Source organism: Pseudopipra pipra, chromosome 25 (genome assembly GCF_036250125.1).
Source record: "Pseudopipra pipra isolate bDixPip1 chromosome 25, bDixPip1.hap1, whole genome shotgun sequence".
NCBI classification, from domain to species: domain Eukaryota; kingdom Metazoa; phylum Chordata; class Aves; order Passeriformes; family Pipridae; genus Pseudopipra; species Pseudopipra pipra.
The window spans coordinates 388,432-404,826 of NC_087573.1; the positions used below are offsets into that span (position 1 = coordinate 388,432).

Below are 16,395 nucleotides of genomic sequence, written 5' to 3' on the forward strand. Positions count from 1 at the left end.
AGCCCCGCATTTGAGCAAAAAACTTTTGACAGTTTGAAAAGCCCCTCAGTTCTTGCAATTCTGTTTCTCCCCCACTCCAATGAACTCTATCTTTTGGCACTTAACACCTTACAGACTCCCAACTGAGCGTGTGTCTATTAATGCCATGTGAGAGTTAGTGAAAGCAACAGAACCCACCCGGGACCCTCCCAGGGCAGTGTGGCAGAGAGGAGGCACAGAGGCTCTTAAGCAAGCTCAGCCTTACCTCGTCCCACTCCGAAGCAAAGGACGGGGACTTCTCCAGCCGCTTCTTCCCAGTGCTGCAGTTGGAGAGCGATTTGCTGCGGCTCCCCATGGCATCGTCCTCTGTCGGGGAGCAGGTCAGCAGGTCAGAGTCCGACTTCGACAAGCTGCGGCTGAGTTTGAGCTCGGCTTTGGGCTTGCTGCCCGGGTGGGCCCTGCCCACAGCTCTGTCCCCCTCTTCCTCAGCACCGCCGGGGTGCTGCGGCACGTGGGGCGTGACTACAGGATCCGCCCGGCTGACGTGCGCGTGCTGCACCGTGGCGTAAACCACCGCCTGGTCCCGGTCGGGAGAGCTGCCCCGCACCGATCCTGAGCCAGGTAAGTCAGCATCCTCCACCTGCATACCAGCAGGCTGGCTTGTAGCTTCTGTGCCCCCCTTCTCCGCAGAGGAAACGAGCCTGAAAGGGTCCTCACTTATCTCACAGATCGGAGAAGAACCGTGAAGCAACCCTGAAAACTGCTCTGGCACCTGGATGTCCTGGCTGTCAGCAGGGTCCTGGCTGCAGCCACCGCTGCTCCTCCTGTGGTCTTCGAGGGAATGGAAACGGAGAGGAGGGGGAAATTAAAAACATGGAAGAAGCAGCAAAATTCCAGCTCTTTCCCTGCCCTCCCTCAGCGAGGGAGGGAGAGATAAAGAGAGAACAGTTCCGTATTGTTCCGCGTGCTCAGCCTGTACCCAAAGTCATGGCATTTATGAAATTCCAAACACTGGCCCGATTTACGCAATCTGGCAGCTCCCTGTGTTGTTTTATTCCTGTTAACACTAACTATCAGGCCTTGCTATATAAGGCCAAGAGAAGTGCTAACTATATCCTGTAGAGAGAGCAAGTGAGGTGGGAGCAGCAGGGACGGAGGCTCCTGGAACATCTGATCCGTCTCCATAAAGGCCAAAGCGTTATTTGGAGCTGCTCTTGGCACGGGCTGCAGGGTGGGAAAGTGCCTGGACTGTAATTGACCTGCGAGTTCCAAAATCCACTCCCAAAAAAACCCACTGCCTTCCTCCCTAGTGGTTTCTGAGTTTAACCTCTCCTCCCTGCTCAGGGGAGAGAAATAAACAGTTTATGCAATAAAAAAAACTTGAGCAAAAGGTCTCTCTTGCAATGAACCACTGAGCGCAGAATGGTCCGAGCTGGCAGAGCACCAGCTGCCCCAGAAATGTGACACTGGTTCCATGCTACTCCTGCCCCAGCAGCCTTAATATCAGGTACCAGGGTCCTGCATAAACCATGAATAATTGACTGATACCCAGTGCCAACCGTGTGCACACACACGTGTACTCACCTGTCACAGCTGAGCAAGTGTTTCAACTGCAAAAGCAAAACTTTGTCAAGTCAACAAGTCTAACTTTGGTTTCCCAGGATTTCTTTGCCCTCCCAGCATTGCTTGCGAATTTTAACCACTTCCATTTAGTGCTGAAGAGCCTCTTCAGTCTGAGGACCAAAAATCCATGCTGGAAAGGAACAATAAGCAAAGCACCCCAATAATGAGGCTCTGAAACACAAGGAGGATGTTTGGATGTGAAGAGGAAATTGTTTGCCTTGCAGACAGCAGCTCCGGGAAGCCAAGGCAAAGGAACTCTCCTTTCTGTGAGCAAAATAATGAATTCTACTTTAAATAAAAGCAGCCTGTCAGCAGCAGCAGCGAGCCCAACTCCTTCCCCCAGCACCTTTCCAGCACCAAGCCTGAGCAGGGGATTTTCAAACACCAACACCCATCGGGGTTTGTGGTCTGCCCTCACACCAGAAATGGGCAGGAAAGGGCTGAATTAGTCCTTTGCCTTCGTGTGGGGGTCCCAGGCACTCTGTGCCCGACGTCCCTCGCACAGGCACGGGAGGGTCGGAGCAGTCAGAGCCAGGGCAGCACCACAGCCCTCACTGCTCCCTGGGATCTAGTGATGGGAGGGATTATCTCATCCTGGATCCTGTGAGTTAGAGATTCCAGGACAGTGAAGTAGTTGTTGACTCTCGCACGGGCACATTAAAGCACCAGTTCTGTGACTGGAGCCGCCAAGGGAGAGGCAGGTCCCGGCACTGGCTGGAGGGGGGTCAGCAGCAGCACCCCAGATAACAAGGCCAGACTGGACTCAGTTACTTTGCATAAAGCTCTGATGCTGCAATGCTGGAGAGAAACCTCAAGAGGAGAAACCTCAGAGGAGATCAGATGTGCTTCAGTCATTGGCCAGAGTGGTACTAATGCAAAGCCACCAACTGGTGAGCAGGACAGCAGTGAAGGGACACTCACCTAAACCTGTGGGGAGGAGAAAGCTTTTGCAGTCTTTCTTCCAAACCTCTTCCCTTCCTTAGAAACTATTTCTTCCATGCCCCAGCTTAACCTTTACTGACATTTCAGCAGAAGGCAGAGAGGGGGCTGGCAAAAGTTTGTGCCACGTGCTGGAACACTTGAGTCCAGCCAGAACAAAATGCTCCAAATCCAGCTCCAGTGCCTCACAAAGGGCTCCTGTTGGACAGCAATCACAGCCACCCACTCATCTGCAAGCTGAGGAGGGACTCCAAAACACAGGGCAGCTGCCAGGGAACGAACGGATGGAGTGAGGGCAACAGCACTTGCTCAGAAGATGTGAGGAACATCTTGCAGGACACATTTCAGAGTCTGTCCTGAAAGCTGCAGACATAAGAACTAATGTAGAAAGAAAAGAGTCATCTCACTCCTTTTTATCACTGAGATGCACACAGCAGGAACACTGAGGGCTCTCCAGGCCTCACCTTTTAAGGGATCTGGAAGGGTCATCCTCCTCCACTTACACCTTTTAACTACTACAGGGACTTCTGCCCAACTCTCTTTGCTGATTTTACACCCCAGCACAGATCATCTGACTGATCCTGACTTCTTTGCCCACAGCCTGCTGCAGGTCTCACCCACAGGAGAGGCTGCTTCCAACCCTTCCTGGGATCACGAGCCTATTCCTGGGTACAGACTGTCTGCTTCCCTGGGAGGATTTAATTAAGAGCTTCCCTGCCAGCAGGCTGAGGACTCCAGATACGAAGCACTTCCCTAAACACTCCACACTAAACTGCAACCATCCTGCCTCAACTGGATTTCTTTCCCTATATATATCAATAGCAGGATTTGTCTCATGCCCCTGGATTAGGAGAATAAAGCTGTTACTGCAGCTGCTGTTTGCTCAAGCTCCCCAACCTTAAAACTAGAAAGGGCGTGCAGCAGCCTCTGACTTGCATATGGAAAAGGCTTTCCATGCTACATCAGGCCAGAATTTGTCAAGTGAGGAGCAGGCAAATCTCTTTCCCATGGCACAGAAGGCCCGAGGAGGAAGCTGGCAAAAATAACCCTCACCTGCAGTAGAAGTGAGCCACGGGCTCATTCCACAGCCAGTAGTGCCTGTGGAACCCAGCTGAGGATGGCACACTCCTGTGTTAGTCTCACCAAGCTCAGTCACTCCAGACAGAGTTTATCCACCCGAACTTGTGCTCTTGTGCACTCTCTCCCCTCTTCAGAAAAAGTAATGAGACACTGTCCTATGGAAGCAGCACAGAACAATCTCAACAAGCATCAGTCTGTAATAACTATGAGAAGGCACCAAGTCAGTCCTACCTGCAGCTGGTCACTGCTGACAGCACCTGGGGGTGATTCCTGAGAAGCCAGACACATGAGAACTCAAAGATCTTTTCCACATTCACCTTCCATCACATCTCTTTCGAGGCAGCAGGAGTTAAGAGGTCTCCTCCTGGTCACTCTACTTAACAGTCCCCCACTCTTGACTTATTTTCACGCCCTGTTACAAGGTCTGAGTGCCCTGACTTCACACGTGTGACCGCACACCAAAGGGGAAGGGAGAGTATTTGGCTTAAACCACTTCTGATACTCTGCCCAAAACATGAGACCAACTTCTCCCAGTGCTCCAGCATGTGACAGCAAGCTGCTCTAACACACACAAAGGCCACCAAAGCCAGTGGATAATGCCACATTCATCTGCTCGCTGGACACAGGACAACTGGCAGCCCGAGGAACAAAGGCAGCTATCACAGATGAAAGGCACCATTAAACCCGCGTGCCTGAAATGCAGCGTTTCCGCTGCCCTGAAACGCCCTCCCAACAGCCACAGGAACCCAACTCCTCATCTCCTGACCAAAGACTGCTCCAGAACTCATCCAGAAGCCCAGACCCTCAGATCGAGGGCCAAGAAGCAGTTCAAAGCCATCTTTAGCCTGTTCCATGTCTTGGGATGGAGCTGCTGCCTTTGATGCTCCAGGACCCTTCTGACCCAGAGGTGGAAAAATTCTCCAACACCCCAATGAAGGCTTCAGTCCCTCCTCTCTCAGCCCTTGTTTAACTTTTTGCCAAAATGACTCTGCTACTCCCTAAATGCATCTTCTCCCCTCCATCAGCCACTGACTGCATTTAAAGAGCAGGCAAGCCCTGGAAGATGAGAAAACTCAACTGCATCCTTGGATTTCTCCCACTACAACAGTGGGAAGGGCTTTACACTTGTTACAAACACAGCAACACTTTCCATGGAGTGCAAACCCTGAAGTCACAGCTTTTATCTTTCCAGATGTAGATTAAAAGACAGGACTCTGCTCTGGATCTGTACAAGGCTAAAGGTCTTCCTGCAACCTCTCATGATGTCTTCAGGTGTTCAGGCTAAGAGTTTTGCATCAAGAACACACAGCTGCATTACTCTGAGCTTTCACTCACACATAATTAGGACACACCTCCTCTCACACTAATCAAGACTGGACACAGCAGCCAGAGAAAGGAGTGGAGCAGTTGGAACAGCTCGTGCTTGAATAACCAGCAATAGCTGCCCGCTGACGAGAGCCTGAAAGCTCTGGCTCAGTGGCTGTCACTCAGGGTCTGTTCCTGGCCCAAACTGCAAAGCATCAACCTGAAAAGCTCCCAGACTTTGCCTCTGGCACCGAGGGGACTTTGGCAAGTGCTGGTGGGAACACAATGACCTCTTGTGTCACCCTGGGCCAGTAAGGAGAGCAGCAGGACTTGAGCAATGAGAGTTAACGTGCTGCAAGGAGGGAAAACATCTGCAGGTCTGACAGGGCACTCAGTGAGGCATCCCTTGTCCATCCTCAGAATGAGAAGGGTTCCAGCGTGAGAGTCCAAATTAAATCCTTCCAAATTCCTGCTCAAGACTTTTGAATAAAGCTGGAAATTTTTTCTCTCTAAACAAATCTTTTTTGTTGTTGTTGCAAGAAAGCCAAAAAGCCAACAACAGCTAAACACAAGAGACAAGGTGTTCTCAGATCCTTCGTAAAGCACAGAATTCCCTCTGGGGGAGGAGAGACTGGTTCAATATATACCTGGCTACCCCACGGATCTGTGTCAGTTCTAGTTCTTGCTCTACACACTTTTGTTTTCCTCCTCTCTTAGTTTCCATCTCAAATTAGCTTTAACACAGAGCAGGATGTTGATTTTACAGCAGGACAGCAGAAACCTGCAGCGCCAGCTGGATGCAGAACACGGCTCACTGGAACGCTCGCGTTGCTCATCTCCCCTGGAACAGCCTCCCACCCTCTGCATTTGCTTAGCTGAGCACAAGATTTGGGTATTTCTGAGTTCACAGAGCAGGTCCTCAGAATCTCTCAGCTATCCCACAGCACAGCTGCCCTTCCTCCTCGTACACTCTGTACGGGAACGCTCGGAGCTCTCCTGTACCAGAGGGAGGATTACCAGGAAACACAACAATCACCCTCCAGCCCCCACCCAGCAGAGACTTTCATTGTTCCAGTTGCCCTCTGCCCTCTGTATTTTCCTGAAGTGCACAGAAGTCCTTGAAGTGCTCTGTTCTTTGGATGGTCACTCACCTTTTGTTTTCCTGTCCACTGCAACCGGTTTCTTAGTTTCTGCTGTAAGCAACAGCTCGTACGGGTGTTCCTCTTCCTCAGCTCCACTTCCCCTGCTCTTCCCCCAGGCAGCAGAGGCCTAATGAAGAACAGCACAATGTGGAGCTCTGCAAAGCAATGCTTTGTCCTGGCATAAAGCCCACAGCCTCTATGCCATGGGTTAAGCAAGGAATTAGCAGAGGGAACACCTTTGCTGCAGAGTGTGAGCCAAAATCTAATACTCCTCCCCTTTTTTTTTTTTTAACCCCCTCAACAAACACCCACCCAAACCCCCTTTAATTTTTAGTATCTCGGGATGCTGATAACTTTCCAGCACTGACCAACTGACTCACTGTGCAAGAGCTGCAGACAGCCTGGAGGGGGAAAAGAGCTGAGACCGTTATTCCTGTTCATCCCAACTCAGACTGGCTGTTGCTATTGGAATTTGCATTCACTATTTAGTTGCTGGCCCTATTAGGACAGGGCTGAAAAGAACAAAAGCCCAAATACCTGCTACCTTCTCAGATCCAGCAGTTCTGACCTCAGGATGGACGGCATCAGGCAGCACTGTATGAATTCGGTTTAACTCCAGGATGTGCAGCAGTGACTGTACTTATTTAAATCCCCCAAAGCCTCCAGTCAGAGCTGGTTTGGAACCCTGGCAGACCCTCCCTGAGCTCCTCTGGAAAGCTACCATCCATGTGCAGGGACGAGGTTTTGGCACAGGATCCAGACAAGTCTTGCTGCAGACTCACATGTTGGCCTACACCAATGCCAAGGATGACAGGCCCTGGATGTCCCTGGGTGCCATCCCAGTGCTGATGGGGCTAAACTGGCCTTCAGGGCACCCTGCCAGCACAGTCGGCTGCCTTTCAGCACCATCTCCTGGCCAGATCCTGGCAGACTGATGCAACCCTGCCCCAGGAGCTCAGCACAACCTGGTAATGAGCCCTGGCAACAGGGCCTAAAGGGGCTCCAAGAGAGCTGGGGAGGGGCATGGGGTGATAGGAAGTTGTGGCTGCCCCATCCCTGGAGGTGTTCAAGGCCAGGTTGGATGAGGCTTAGAGCAACCTGGTGTAGTGGAAGGTGTCCCTGCCCATGGCAAGGGGTTGGAACTGTATGGTCTTTAAGGTCCCTTCCAACCCAAACCATTTTGTGATCCCATGTGTGACTACAGCCAACCCAAAGCCAGAAAGCAAATGATCTCTACCTGCTGCCAGGACAGGGAAGAACAGGTCTGAACAAAACACGCCCCCAGAGAGGGCTCCTACTGCTCAGACTCCTGGACCTCCCACTGCCTCACCAGCAGACCACACACCACCTCCTCCTCTGCCCCAAAGTGAAAGCACCAGAGCTGCTCCAAGGGCAAATCGGTACCTACCTGACCTCAACCCAGCCAGGAGTTCTGGAAGCTTAGGGAGTCTTGGAGAGACACCCAGGAGTCAGCAGCACAGCCAGGATTCCAACATCCATGTGCTGTTCTGCACGAGCCCAGCTGGCTTTTAAAGCAACTTTCTCAATAGGAGGAAACGAGCTCTGTCCGGCACGGGAAGTATTTATTGTACCTGCTCTGAGCAGGAGCTGCCAGGCAGACCTGCTCCCTTCCAGGTGAAGGAGCTTGTAATGAGCAAATTAGGGAAAAAATTCTGACCAGATGGTGGCACAAAACCATCAACCAGAACAGCAGGTAACAGGTTCTCACCCGTGATCTTGGAAAAATCCTTCCCAGCAGCAGCCTGTCAGCACAGCAGCAGCCTGGACCTTCTGCCAGGCTCTAGTGCTCTCCTGACACTCCAGTGGATGATGATTCCTGTGCTGTCCTCTTTAAATGCACTGAAGGCAGGAGCTCCCCAGCAGCACATAGTTCCCAACTTCTGCTTTGTGAACTTCTGCGCTGGTATCCATGGGCCTGGTTACACTTGATTTTCTCCACCTCTCATCCTTCCAAGCCTTAAATAGAGTTTCAAGCTCAAATTCACTCAAAATGAAGACCATTGCTGGAGAACTGTGCTTGCTCTGTGGGCTCTGTGACCAGGAGCAACAAAACCAAATAAAGCTTTCTTCCAATTCAGCTTCCAGTTCCTCAGACATGTTGTTTGCACATACAAATGTTCACTTCTAGCAAAGCCCAAAAATAAGATGCTGTGGGTGAATAATGAGGATACTCTTTAAGATGTACTTAATCCACAGCAGAGGACTTTGAAAGACTTTCTAAAGGGTAACTCATCTCCTCCTCTCTCCTCCCTCCCAGAGCTGCAGACCAAACTGCTGGAACCACCGTGGCGCCTTGTCCTTGATCTGCACTTCCCTTCCGGAGACGAGCAGTAAACAGCTGGAACCCAAGTTTAATTTGACAATGTAGGCTCTTACTCAACTCCAAACCCAGAAGGTTTCTGGAGATAGTGAAAGGCACCACTCAAGCACCTCCACACAATCAGCTCCCTTGCCTGTTTGTACCAACATTTTTCCATGATGAAAGTGAAAAGTTTGTTTACACTCATCTGTTTTAACTGATAGCTCCAGCTTGGCAAGGAATAAAAAGACTACTTTGGAAACTAGAGTTTGGCCCAACTCCAGAATATTCAATGAGTAACTGTCCTGGCTCCAACAGGAGAGCAGGGCTGGAGGATGGCACATTGGGATGCTGCAGCGAGATGTTTACAGCACTCCAAAGCATATTCCTGTTCATGCCTGCCTGACTCAGAGAGAACATGCACTGAGGTGATAAAAGATAGGCAAGAAAGCAGAGAAAAGCAGAGCAGGCCAGGAGAAGTAATCAAAGGAAAAGGATCAGCCCCAAACTACCTCATCAGTACATCCAGAAGGTCGTTTCCAGGCAGCCACACACTGCCCGTAAGTTCTATCACCGAAGTTGGTCACAAATCAAGATCTCCCCAGTGAGTCACTGCCATTTGCCAGCAAGATTCCCTTTAATGGATCATGCTCCAAAGCCATTAATGGCAGGACAACACAGCAGGTGTTTGATAATTAAACATGGCAAGATACCTCTAGCAGGAGCGGTCAGGGCACGTTTGCCTCCCTCGTGTTTCTTGTCATAAACAAGTTCTGCTTCCCAATTATGCCATGACCTGCTGCCCAGCTCTCCTCTGCCAGAGCCAGGCACAGGACCAGTTATCACACCCTGCATTCGAACAGCAGTGCAGGGATCAGTCCACAATGTCACAGCCCCCTGTTCATGCACAGCTCAGAGCTCTGCTCTCTCTGAAGTCAGTTGTACTACAGCAGACCACGTTCACTCGTGTCTCGTGTGGATTTGACACACTCCAGACAACAGATCCCATTTATGCTTCGCAGAACTCCAGCAGATCAGCACATTCAAAGAAGGCACGTGTTGAACCAGAGCCTGCTCCGACAGCAGAGGTGGCACACACTCCATGGGTTTCACACACAACCCACTGCCCTTGGGAAAGCACGAAAATCCACAGATTTGGGTTTGCTTTGAAGGTTTTCCTGGGTGTCAGCAGAAGTTGCCAAGACACATTTGTGGTTTCCCACAGCCGTGTTTCCTGGAGAGCCCTCGTATCTGAGGTTCACAGACAGGTGAATAAAGATGAGCAACAAGAAGCCCAGGAGCAACAATACAGAATGTGAGAGCTTTGGTTCCATCAGAAAGCAGCTCAGATGCAGAAGGCAGCTTTCAGATGTGCTCGGCCAGATCCTCAGCTGAATTCAAGCCCCTGCTCCCTGCTCATGTCAGTGGGACCCACAAGCCCACGCAGCTCCTCCACAGCTGGGAGCTCAGAGGAAGCAGGGACTCTTGGTGTGTCTGCATTTCGGTCCAAGTGAAGATGCACGTGGTGGGATCTGTACAAGTGGCAATGGTCCACATCACAATGTGATTCAGAAAAGCCTCTTCCTAAGGGAATTCTCAGCCAAGAATAGGAAAGTAAGGCTGAAGGTCAACACTGAGGTGCCCTGGAAGAACCGGACAAAGGAAGTTCCCATGGCAAGGACAGCAGCAATGCTGAGTGAGGGAATGTTTCACATTCACAGCCCAACTAGCACAGGAGGTAACAGCATCCTTGGCTCCTCCCAAATTATTAAAACTGGTCTTTAAACCACTCTCCCATAAAACACCCCAGATGAAGCCCCACATACCTCAGAGGGAGCACTGTGACCTATCTTCTTTTCCACATGCTGCTCCTCCTCTTCGTCGGGCGGGGGCTTGGCTGGCGGTGGGGGACGTTCTCTCTGTGGGTAAGACAAGCACTGTCAGCTGTGCTGGTACAGCTCAGCCCTTCTGCCCCCACCAGCCCTAAGTCCCCACTGCTGTGGATGCAGCAAGGACCTCCCCACACTAATCTGGATGGAGGAGTAGTTCAGCCCTGACAGCACAGAGCTGGGCAATGGCTGCTGCCTCTCCTCCACCTCTCCTGCAGACACTGATGTGGGCAGAGCTCTTCCTGTTCACACAGGTCTCACTTCACACCCAGACTACTCTCCACAGCACTGCACAAAGGAGTCAGGAATGAGCTGATGGGGAGAAAAGGAAGACTCATGCCCTGTGTCTTAGTGAAACAGTAACAGGAATAAGTGATGCCAGAGGCAGCTCTTATAGTGGAAAACTAGAGATGAAGAGACAGTGCTGCACCAAAGTCCTCCAATATCCAGGGACTGCCAGTGGGCAGCTGGAGCTGCTGCCCAGTCCGATGCAGAGCATATCCCCAGGCCAACTCCTGCTCAGCCACAGCTCCATCTAATGGCAAAGGGAAGCAGCAGAGCTGCACTGCTCCAACAGCAAGTCTGGGGAGAAACTCCAGCGAGCTTCTGAAGCACATCCCTTTTCCTGCTCCCTCCTCACTGCAGTTCAGCCTCTCCTTTATCTGTAACACAGCTGAACTTATTTCACACCAGACACTGTTAGTACAAGACAATGACAAGATTTGGTCAGTAACAGGACAGTGCATCTGGTACTGCTCACCTGAGTGAGACCTGGCTGAAATGTCCATCTGCTAAAGCTTTTGTCCCATTTCTACTCTATTTGCTCTCAGCACAGGCCAAAGGCTGCACCTCTTTGCAGAGAGGGAAACCATGGCTACTGTGCCCCCAGCAGTTAAAGTGTTCATTGCTGCTCTGCCTCTTGTCCAAAAATGCCTCCATGGAGCAGGCTTTGGAAAATCAATCAGAACACAGACCCTGAAGCTGACCCAGCACTGCAGGGCCCATGTCCCATCTGCCCCACAGCAGCCTTCCCGTGGATTGTTAACAGGGCAGCAGATGCAGCTGACAGAAGGTGAGGAAGACTTCTCTGGGGACAGTTCCAGGAGCCTTGTGTTGCCTTGTAAAGCCTGGAGTACTCTCTTCAGATCTGTGCAAGTAATACACAAAGATGCAGCAGCTTGTAGGCAATACGTGCAGTTATTCCCTGTGAACAGGCCAGGGAAGAAGGAGAGGTACCTGTCTGCTTTAATCAGTGTCAGGGAAAGGTTTAAAGATTTCCTCAAGCTGAGGGACTGGCAGCCTGCTGCAAAACCTGACACTGGAGGTGGGTCCCCCGTGCCCCTGGGGTGAGCAGGGCTGAGCACACACAGCTACGTACAGGCCTGACTGCGGCCGCCTTGGGGCCGCCGGGTTCAGCTTCCTTGTTCCCAGAGTCCCGGTCGGAGGATCTCCCGCTGGCCAGGCTGTCCAGGGAGTGGCAGGAGGTGGCGTTGTACAGCGCTTCATAGGGGCTCTCCTCTTCGGGGTTCACCTCAAAATTGATGATCAGCTCTGTCACGGCTTTGTCCACGTCTCCTGGGGGAGGAAGAGAGACAGGCTCATCACCGGGGCTCCCGCCCTCGGCGTCAGCACTCGCAGGGAGAGGAGAGCTGGGGGTGCCCACCCTGAGCTGTCCGGCCCGTGGCATCGGCGGCGGGAGCGAGCGGGGCTGGAGAGGACTTCTCTGCAGCTTTGGCACTTTTCTTCCCAATGGTGTAATCTGGAATGGGTGAGGCACAGGGTCAGCTCACGTCAGTCTGGTTTTCCGTCCCCTTCAGCACATGGCACCTCCTCCCGCGCGGGTGGAAGGCCAACTGTCAGCTTATTAAGTTTCCAAAAAATAACCAAAGCACATTATTAAACCTTGCAGCTCAGATCCCAAAATAGAAGCAGGCGGCCTCTTTAATCACAGGCACAAGGGGCCTTTGAACTTTTAGAGTCTTTAATCAGAAAGCTGCAAAGCTGCTGCATGGACACAGCGTCACGGAGCAGATCGGTGTTGGAGACACAAGCTCCATCGCTGAACAATCATAAGACAGAGAAACCCAACCACAGGTAAAGCCAGAAGCAATCAGCTGATGTGAGTAATGTCCAACAGCAGCTCTCTCCTGGGGCAAACTGAGAGCCTTTACCTGCAGGATCTTCAGTTTTAAAGCCCATCTTTGTCCTCAGTTTTAGAATAGACCTAAAACCTGCCAGCCTCACAGGCAAAGCTTAGTTAAAAGTCTGCAAAGTGCTTTGAACCTGCAAAGCTCCCAAATGCTCAGCATGAATAATGCACCCCAGCTCCAAATGCTTCTGATCCTCCCCACAGCTGAGAGGAAATGCAGACAGTGTAATTACAAAGTATGAATTTAGCCAAGATGTCACATTTCATTCCTGAACTTGGACAGACACAATGGGCCAAGCTCCTTTATAAGCCACAAGTAATCAAGGCCTTTTCTGTAAATCTCATCTGCAAACTCCACGCCCAATCTTTGAAAGGAGGCGAGAAGCAGGATGTGAAATCTGTGGATGACTATTTGCCTACACAGACACATAAAGGGGAGTTACACCAAAACCATTTCTAAAGCTATTACTTTGCATTCTCCAAGTAGATTTAGGATATCCTTAGTTTCAATTAACTTCTAAAGTGAGCTGAACAAAGCTCAATTAAGCCCATTTGCACTGTAAAAGTCATGCCACACTCCTTTAGCAGAAGTCCTCCCCAAGTCCTCCTCCAAACATTTGGTCTGGAGAAGTTCACCCCAGCATTCGAGCATCATTCCTTCCAACACAGCCTGGAGCTGCTTTGCTTTCGGCAGTTTCCAGGTCTAGAGAGGCACATCCTGTACCTGTCCTGGCACAATCAGCACCCCGAGCTTTCCTCTCCTCCCTACAGGCAGAGCTGCATCACCCACCTTCAATCAGAGCTGCTATGTGCTGGCTTTTCTGGGAAGGAAGTTCCCTCACAATGTCCAGAGCGGTCAGGCCTCTGTTATCCTTTATGTTCACATCAATACCTGTGGCAATGGGGTAGAAAGAGCAAAAGCAAGAATACTGTCTAACTAGTCCATGTCTTTCATCAAGTCACATCTGTGATCATCACTGGGGGGAGCTAAAAAGCTCTAGAGGCAAATCTAAAGCCAAATGCTGAGAGCCAACCTCTCTCAGAACCTGCTCCGAAGAGCTCTGACAGCTGGATGGAAAAACCTGCTGCACTAGAACGGGATTTCCTCAAGCTCTGGGTGAAGGGATCGCCACATTAGTGCTTCAAAGGGGGAACATTCTCTCACCTGCAGCCAGCAATATTTGTACCACATCTGTCTTGCCAAACAAAGCAGCTTCGTGCAAAGCACTGCCTTTCTCAGTCTGCAAATTAAATGGAAACATAGCATGAAGCCAGACAGCAGGGAATGGTGAGGGAGGCATGGCTTAGAGGGTTACGGAAGCAATAAATACACGGCATCGTACACAGTGTGGGCAGCACTGCCTACAGCTGAGGACAGGACCATCAGTGTTATTACAGCGCTGAGGATGGGGGATGGAAAATGTGCATGGTCCCGTCAGAGATGTGTGGGCCCAGGTGAGAGACCAACAAAGGCCCTTCTACAGCTTGGCAAGAGGTCGTGTCCTGACAAGGAAAGACAAGACCCACATACAAGCCATTGCTGTGAAAACAGCACATTCACAAGTGGCTTGATAGGAAGAGACACGTTTGCCTCAAACCCTATCAAGAGCTCCCAGCACTGCGGGGCAGAACAGCTTCAGCAAAAGGACATTTCTCTCTCCTGCTCTGTGTCCGGGGCTCTGCCCGGCCCCTGAGCAGACGTGAGACATGCACAGCACCCCAGTCCCTCTGGGCAGCCCCCCCGAGCAACCCAGAGCTGCACAGACAGCCCAGCAGAACACAAAGCTCTCCACATCTTCCCTCTGGAGCGTCCCTCCCTCGACCTCTGACCCCAGCCGTCGGCCCAGCCCCGCAGACAGACACACCAGATACCTGGTAGTTGCTGTCCATGCCAGCATCCAGGAGGACGTGGACCACGGCTTTGTGACCGTTCCTGGCTGCCAAGTGCAGGGGAGTGTGTTTCTTAGTGTTGCAGCTCAAAAGGTTTGGGTGGGCGTTCAAGAGCATCTTGACAACCTCCAGCCTCCCGTAGAGCGCGGCCAGGTCCAGGGGGGTCTCAAACTTGTTGTTGCGCATGGTGGGGTCGGTGAGTTCCTCCAGCAGCACCTTCACCACCTCGGTGTGGCCGTGCTGGGCCGCGCAGTGCAGCGCCGTCTCGTTGTCGTTGTTCTGGGGGTCACAAACAGCAGCACGTCAGGGCGGGGGAGCGGCCGCTCCACACCTCGCTCCAACATTGAAGTTTAAATGCAAAAACAAGACACAGTAGCAGTGGGGAAGCAGAGAGCCCAGTCTGAATCAGCCTGGAGCAATGTCTCACCATCTACCTGGCCATTTACCAAGCACAGACATCCCCTCACAAGCTCATCAACCTGCCCACCCAGCCACAGCTTCAGGAACGTCCAGAACAATGGGCTAAAGCTGTGGGAAAGAGGGGCTACAGTTGGACCAGCCTCCTCTCCAAGCACTAGGGTCAGAATCCAGGGGCCATGCTAAAGTTTAAGGAGTGTTGAGCTGTATCTGAATTCCCATTAATTCACCTGGGGAAAGCAGTCTGGTATCTGTTGGCAGCATCCCACACTTCAGGGTGCCACAAAAATAAAAGGCTGAATACATGACAGGCAACCTGCTGTGTGAATTCTATCTGCTGGAGCTTCATCGTCATAGTTTTAGATTTAAACTTCAATTGTTTCAAATTCTACTTATCCTGATTACAACAGTCATTCCACCTCTGCAACTCCAGCTGTTTAGAGACAGGGTGCACCCAGTTCCATGCAGTTTGTGAACCAGAGAGCCGTGCAATTCCATCACCCCAGGAACGAGCCAGGGCTCAGATCAGCTGAGGGAAGTGATGTCCCAGCCACAAGGCAGCACCTCCGGGCTGGAAGCCAGACCCAACCAGTGTGTGCAGCAGCAGCCGGGCTAAGAACCAGCAATGCAGAGCCCAAAGACAAGCGGTGCAACACACTGCACATGCAGGTGCAAAAAAGGAACCCAGCCAGAGCCTCTTCTTAAATTAAATTCTCCTTAAGTTTCTAGTTTTACTACTGTGTGTTATCCACAGAGGGACTGTGGTTTAAGCACTTCAGAAACAACTATCTGACAATTTGACCCAAAAAAAGTTTAGTACAAAGCGTTACACACTTCAGCTGAGAGAATGGTGGTTGAATTTGTCATTTTAAGAACAGTCCCATTAAAATGAACAGAATGTGCTTGTCCTGCTGGAGGGCAGCAGGACCATTTCAAAGGGAACCAGATCCCTGCCTTCCTGCTGTGGGAGCACACACACGCCTCTGGACACGGCTCGGTGTTCAGCACCACGGCACGAACTCGCACGGCTGAACGAGCACTCGGGGCCCGCTGAGGTGTTTGGTCACTCTCAGGCTCACAGGAGTCCTGCAACCCCTCACTCATTGACATCTGGCTTTTGCATCACTTCTCAGGCACAGGCAAAGCATGAGGGAAGCAGGAGCTGGGGAGAGGCTCCAACAGCTGCAGCTTGTATGGAAGCAAAGCGAAGGAGGCAGGAGCAGCACCAGCCACATGCAGGGGGGAAGGGGCAAAGGGGGCAAAGCACTGCTGCAGGCACAGAAGGTCCAAGTCAAACAGGCTGTATCCTGGAGGGAGGCACATACACGTGGACAGAGGTCACTGCAGGATACAGAAGTCTGCACATAAAATATACAAGTGGAGTGAGAGGGGACAGAGTAGAGAACATCAGGGCTCACACTTGTCCGTCAGCTCACGCTGCTGCTCTTGGGCACTCACAGGGTTGGCAAATCCCATTATTCTCGTTTCACAGGGGCGGAAGAGCAGGGATCAGGGAGCCCATGACAGCCAGGCCCAGGCCCTCAGCCTGCCCTGTGGCATGAGGGGGTCTCGCTGCCAGGCTTAGCAGAAAGAGTGGATGACCTCAGCCCCTCTGAGTATGGGGTTCCTGCCCCAGAGCCGGGGGTGTGTGTGGGGGGCACA

At 51.6% G+C, this 16,395-nt stretch overlaps 1 protein-coding gene and 1 long non-coding RNA gene across 13 annotated transcripts in view; one reads left to right on the forward strand and one right to left on the reverse strand.

Annotated features, from left to right (window-relative positions):
• Positions 1-16,395, reverse strand: part of ANKS1A (ankyrin repeat and sterile alpha motif domain containing 1A) — a 72,072-nt gene that overhangs the window by 35,599 nt on the left and 20,078 nt on the right. For all 12 annotated transcript variants that reach the window (XM_064635784.1, XM_064635785.1, XM_064635783.1 and 9 more), the window contains 8 exons: positions 14,299-14,595; positions 13,592-13,667; positions 13,217-13,318; positions 11,941-12,036; positions 11,656-11,852; positions 10,215-10,307; positions 6,078-6,195; positions 245-810 (listed from right to left, as the gene is read on the reverse strand). In XM_064635784.1, the coding sequence (XP_064491854.1) occupies positions 245-810; positions 6,078-6,195; positions 10,215-10,307; positions 11,656-11,852; positions 11,941-12,036; positions 13,217-13,318; positions 13,592-13,667; positions 14,299-14,595 (1,545 nt within the window). The remainder of the gene's footprint in view (positions 1-244; positions 811-6,077; positions 6,196-10,214; positions 10,308-11,655; positions 11,853-11,940; positions 12,037-13,216; positions 13,319-13,591; positions 13,668-14,298; positions 14,596-16,395) is intronic.
• Positions 504-1,029, forward strand: LOC135402537 (uncharacterized). Its single transcript, XR_010425149.1, has 2 exons — positions 504-600; positions 708-1,029. It is a non-coding gene; the product is annotated as an uncharacterized LOC135402537 (long non-coding RNA).